Raw genomic sequence first — 6,173 nt, forward strand, 5'->3', positions numbered from 1 at the left:
CCGAGTGGACAGTCAGGTCTGCATAAAGAACCATCGGTGCTAGCCTGCCCTCCATGGGGGACCTGTACACCTCACGGGTCAAAAGGAGGCCAGAGAAGATTTCTGCAGACCATGGACACAAACTGTTTGAACTCCTCCCCTCTGGCTGACTGGTTACAGGTCACTGTGTGCCAAAACAACCAGACACAAGGACAGTTTCTTCCCCTGCACTATCACACTGAACAATTAACTATGACTGAAGCAAGAGGTCGTGGCAGCCACCACAGTGGAATAATTGTAAACAGTACTGCTACATGCACCAGTCTTATAGCTCAAAATGTGAATACTGTATGTATATAATGTTTATGAATACTGCCTCTCCTCCTTCTCCGATGCTTCCCCTACCTTTGATTGCACTATTTTATTGTCTGTTGGGTGTGGTCAGGATGGCGCCGCTGTTCATGGCCTGCTGTCAGCCGCTCCGGTCTATGTTACCGTTTTCACTGTTTATGCTTTTTCTGTCTGTCACTTGGAATGTATCAGCTCTACTAATGTACGATCGTGCCGCCCTTCTTAATATTCATTTGTCTATGGAAAAGTGTCCCAGTGTAACAGTCTGGGATAACTCAAAGACTGTCCCACCATTACTGGCGAAGATACCAGCATATCTTCAGCATTCTTACTTCGTCTGTTCACGAAGGAAGCGTACCAGAAAACGAGGGAAAAGGAATGGGGTGGCTGTCCAACTAAAGGCCATCTGGTGCTCTATTTTGGTAGATGCCTCTGACCATCACCATGGACCCGGCTGGTGTTGTTGTCGTCCTAGCATGATTCGTTGGCCTGGCTTCATTTGTGGTTGGCCTCGGCCCATAGGCCTGGATTTCTCGGCCCCTCATCCATATCGCCAACTCTCATGACATCTGAAAAGGGGTGTAAATTGGTCTAACCTCCGACCGCTGAGACGTGTGTCTCAGCCACCAAACCCCGTTTTATCAATTCAGATGGGTTTGATTTGTAGTGGTTTAAGCAACATGTTAATATGGATTATATAATAGAATAGTGTTTATGGGTTCACTTTAAGTTCATGTGAGCTGAACAATGAGCTTATATAATTTGGCCAAGATGTTTCCTGTTTTTGAGTACATCTCAGGGTGTTGTCTCCCAAAACTGGAGACAGGAAGCTAAGTTCAGAAATTGATGCAACAGCCTAAGGAAAGCTGCGGATAAAAGAGTGAGCCTGAAGGGGCTTTAGAAGAAGAAGAAGAAGAAGAGAGGATGAGAATGTTATCATGAAAAGTGTACCATAGACCCGGCTGGGGGGGTCAGGGGAATGCTGACTGACTGTGGGTTGACAGACTGACTGACTGACTGGACTGACTGGAGCTCCTGTTTAACTACTACTCTGTTCAGAATAATTGTAATATTAAATGATTACTTAAATTGGGATGATTTGTCTGAATTAATTTAGTCTGTATCACATTCTAGCCACGACAAACCTTGGCGTTGTCTCGGCAGGTAGGAGCCTAAGGTGGGAGAATTTTAAATTTAATCTCCCATCTTGACTGTCCTCCAAGAATTTGTGTGAAGGGGAACCAAATAACTTGATTTATTCTGACAGGTGGTGGAAGAATGCTGGAAGAACACTTTTTTTAGTTACCAGTCGGTCCTTTGATTTAGGCAGAAGGAAGGTGCGAAATGTGGGCAGAGTCCAAAAATCATGCCGTAAGTCATCTTTTCACACCTTTGTTTGACAGATGGGGTATTTTATAGTTCTCTAACACTCAGTAGGCTACCCAAAGTGATGAGCTCAGAAATTCAGATTCTGATTACAAAGAGATGAAATGAAGGAAAATGAACAGAAATTAAACTGATGTATTCACTGCTGTACTGTGCAGTTTTAATTCTAATATGACACTCTAAAACCTGCTAACCTATTACAGAGAGAGCAAAGTGAAACATAGAAATACAATTCAATGCAAACTGAACAGCAGTAAATAGATACGTTACTTAAATAAATGTTGAGGTTCTGTAATGCATCTGCGCCAGCGATGGCAGCGGCTGAAGGCATTGTGTTTTTGTGTTGTCTGTCTGTCCATACGGCCCAATCTTGTGAACATATGTCAGGAACATATTTGGCACTAGTGTCCACTTGGATTCAAAGATGAAGTGGCTTAGAGTTTGGTGGTTAAAGGTGAAGGTCAGTGACCTCACTTCCGTCCCATACGTGTGAATTTGACTGGTTGGCAGAAACATACAACCACAAAGTGGTAATTCTAGTTTATTTGTTACTGTGTCCACTCAGTTTTATGGTCATTTGTGAGAATGGAGCTGATTTGTAGTTGCAGTTGTGGACGGTCATGTGAAAAGGTGTTTCTGATGAAGTTTTTCAACTACAATAATAAAATCATCCTAGAAGTTGTTACTGAATTGTGTAAATAACAATTCGATTATATACAGGTAAATATAATTTGTTCCTGTATTTCTGCCATGCAGTCTTCTAGAAATCATCATAATTAATTTAATCTTTGTTTACTACATGATTCTTGTAAAGTGTGACCTGGGTTCTATGTGATGGAGATTTTGGTGTCAGTTTAAGTGAAAAGTGTGCACAAAACATTCAGGCAGCAGTTTTAGTTTTAACCATTAAAAAATAATTGTTGAATTTCAAGTTCCATGACCAGATTCATGCTGGGTAAAATGTTATGAAACAAAACTATTTTCAAATGATGAACTCAATTAGTAAACTCTGTGCTGTTTTGAAAAGGATGCATTCGTCCAGCACAATGCACCAAGTACTGTAGACTAAGTCTTATGTTTAAAAATTCTTTAGTAATCTCTTTTTATTTAATTCAGTTTACCCCTGTGCATTATGCAAATTGCATTTTTGATGTTAAACATTTTAAAAAATGCAATAATATTATTTCATTAAAAAATAACTGAATCTACATTTTTGGCATGTGCCCTTAAATGAAAATATTTAAGGGCACAAGTGCCCTTAAAATACAGTAAATATTAGTGTAGAGCCTTGCCTTCTGATAGCAGAAATAGATTCAGAGTGATGGAAATGTACTGTAGCCTTATAAACATAGCATTCTGTCCTTACAACCTCGTCTTTGCTGCAGCCTGTATACTAATAAATAGTACTGATCCTGACCCTAGTATACGGTAGGGTTAAGCACTTGTCTGTGTTTGAAAGGTGCTATAAAAATAAGTTTGATTTGTCTTGCATGTAGAAACACCACCCTAAAACGAAAAAGTCTTTAGCTTTACCAGCTATCCACAAAATGCCATCTTGATGTGCACTTGTGCAGTGTTTGACTGAAAAAGACTGCCATATCCTCATTGTTATGCTGTTGGTAGCACTGTTATTATCTTTGTCTGCACTTACCCACAGTGGCTTGAGAAGCCAACCTGAGCCAATCAGAGAGTTTTCACAAGGCAATCAGGGCCCCCATTGTGTGGATAAGAAGAAAGTGGTGGAATTACGACAACAGCAAGGGGATCAGACAACACAATCTTATCGCCATGGCATGAAAGTTTGTACTAAGAAAGTGGACTGTTAAGCTGACCTTTGCTACTGCTTGCTGGGTAAAAATGAATCATTTCTTCTGCACTTTTCATTAACCGGCAATTTTTTTTCCCCTCACAAACTGAGCTGACATTACCATGGAAAGATGCTGGTGATCAATGAAGAGTGCAGCATTTAGAATGCATAATGTCTTTCCCCAGTCATTCTCTCCAGTGGATGGTGCTTGATTTGATCAAGGCAGGGATTACACTTCATCTGATCATAGACAAGCCATAATTCTTTGTCTCCCTGCTGCCTTTACAGTTGCACACCAGCTGTAATAAAGCAATTTTTCATTCAAAAGTCCTATGGCACAGAGAGAAAACAAAAGGCTGAGCACAGAATCTGTGGTCCTGAGACTGCTCACAACTCCCTCACACATGTGTCCCTCTCATGCTGCCATACTCAAATTGTAATCACATTGAGGCTCAAGACAGGTTCTTCTTTATTTTACAAGAGAACAAGCCACCGGGACATGATACCAAGAGAAAGTGTAGTGGTTAAAAATAAACAAGGTTCCAGAGGGAATATGTAATAGGACAGTATGTAGTTCATATATAGATATTATTTGTACTAGTTGTGTAAGGGTGAGCTAAGTGTTTATGGGTTCATTAAGTTCATGTGAGCTGAACAATAAGGTTATATAAGTTGACCAAGATGTTTCCTGTTTTTGAAGTACATCTCAGGGTGTTGTCTCCCGAAACTGGAGGCAGGAAGCTAAGTTCAGAAATTGACGTAACAGCCTAAGGAAAGCTGCGGATAAAAGAGTGAGCCTGAAACTGAAGGGTTAGAGGAGAGAGAGAGAGAGAATGCTACTGAGACAGTAAACTGTGTGCTTTTTGGGGACCCGGCCGGGGGAAGACTGACGGTACCTCGTGACAACAACTGACTGACTGGACCTTGTAACCAAGACTGACTGGCGCTGTGACAATCTTCTTATTTAATACTTTATCTATCTCACAGCAGGAGGAGTGACTCTGGTCTCTGTTCTCTGTTCCCTATCAGATTATCTGTTTCACTACTACTCTGTTCAGAATAATTGTAATATTAAATGGTCATTTAAATTGGGATGATTTGTCTGAATTAATTTAGTCGGCATCACACTCCAGCCATGACAAAGTCAACAGTAATCTAATCAGATGAACTTTATATGAGAATGCAGAGGACAAAGCAGCAGAGTGGAACTGAAACTATGTGTTTTACATTTATGAACTATTTTATTAATGTCAAGAAAAGTAATAATCTGCATCAAAATCAGGGCACAAAGTGGCAATGTTAAATGACTAAAATAGCTTCTACAGTCAAAAAAACAAACATTTTATCTGTAAAATAACTAAATCTAGGTGAAAATCATCTTAAACCTGGACACTCTGACCATTACCTATGAAACACAAATCTACATGCATGTTTAGTAGCTAGCTCACAGATTTGCCCTATAAAGGCTCCTCTCCAAAATGTTTCCTGTAAAGTAAAACTGAACAATAAAGCTCATGGTATCACTCTGATTCAATTCATTTGAGTTATGGAGCATGCATATCCTGAGAAGGGGATAATCATGAAAAATGTCTTCTTTAAATACAGCTTTATACAGTGACATTGTATCTGACAGTCTGAGTTGGTTTGTTTACTTTTGCAAGATATCACAGGAATCTGACACAAATACTTGTACGACTGTTTCATTTTAAGCAGTGCTAATTCAACTACTTGCTGTGACTGCCAGTGTTTATTCTCAATGATTATGCACCAATATATAAATAAAATTCATTATTATAGTTACTTAGACCAACCACAATGCCTGAAAATGCACTTTCTTGACTTACAGATAAAGTGATGACCCTTGTTCTTATTAAACATTGCCTTTGATTTTAGAACACTTTTAAAGCAATAACTTGTGCTAAAAACGGACACTTAGTGACCAACCTTGAGATTCCCTAACAAAATGAAAGCACCAGACATGCTATGTAGAGTCTGCACTCATTTTACTCCTACACTTTCCCAGTTAAACATTACTGTCATTTATTTTTATTAATAATGTTTAATCAATTAATTAATCACCATCTGAGTTGATAAGCACACTGCACAGCAGATGATAGTATTTCCTTACTTTAAACTCTTTGTATATGCTTATTATTCAGGCTTAGGTTTTGGTTAAACAGATAGCAGATCCTAAACACACATGTACAATAAACTTATTCAACATATATTAATAAGAATAGTAGTAGTAATAATTAACTGAGGCAGATGAAGACCAGTAGCTCTACAACAAGCATATAGGATTTGCTGACAAATGGGTGACAAACACACATGGATTACTTAAAGCGTGAGTATGACAAAGAAAAGCAGTGAACTAGAAAAAGAAAAGCTGCTTCTTCAGGCAATGGATTAGAGACAACACCAAAACAAAGTCTATGCAGCACCAAGGAAACATCATTCCTCTGGGTAGAACGGCTCAGAAATAAGGAATAAGGGACAAGGTTTTAATAATGAAGTTCTCTAGAGGTAAAATGAAAAATAAAATAAAATCAAACTTGCCATGTAGTTTGCTGTGGTCACACTTGGGTACGCAAGATCAAAACAGGTAACCAGTGCAGGCTGCAGGTAAGAAACGAAAGACAAGATCACTGGC

At 39.2% G+C, this 6,173-nt stretch overlaps 1 protein-coding gene across 15 annotated transcripts in view; it reads right to left on the reverse strand.

Moving 5' to 3' along the window:
• dlg2 (discs, large homolog 2 (Drosophila)) overlaps positions 1 to 6,173 on the reverse strand; it is a 316,297-nt gene that overhangs the window by 157,949 nt on the left and 152,175 nt on the right. For all 15 annotated transcript variants that reach the window (XM_020621763.1, XM_020621766.1, XM_020621770.1 and 12 more), the window contains one exon: positions 6,080 to 6,139. In XM_020621763.1, coding sequence (XP_020477419.1) covers positions 6,080 to 6,139 — 60 coding nt within the window. The remainder of the gene's footprint in view (positions 1 to 6,079; positions 6,140 to 6,173) is intronic.

Source organism: Monopterus albus, unplaced genomic scaffold, assembly GCF_001952655.1.
Source record: "Monopterus albus unplaced genomic scaffold, M_albus_1.0 scaffold267.1, whole genome shotgun sequence".
NCBI lineage: Eukaryota > Metazoa > Chordata > Actinopteri > Synbranchiformes > Synbranchidae > Monopterus > Monopterus albus.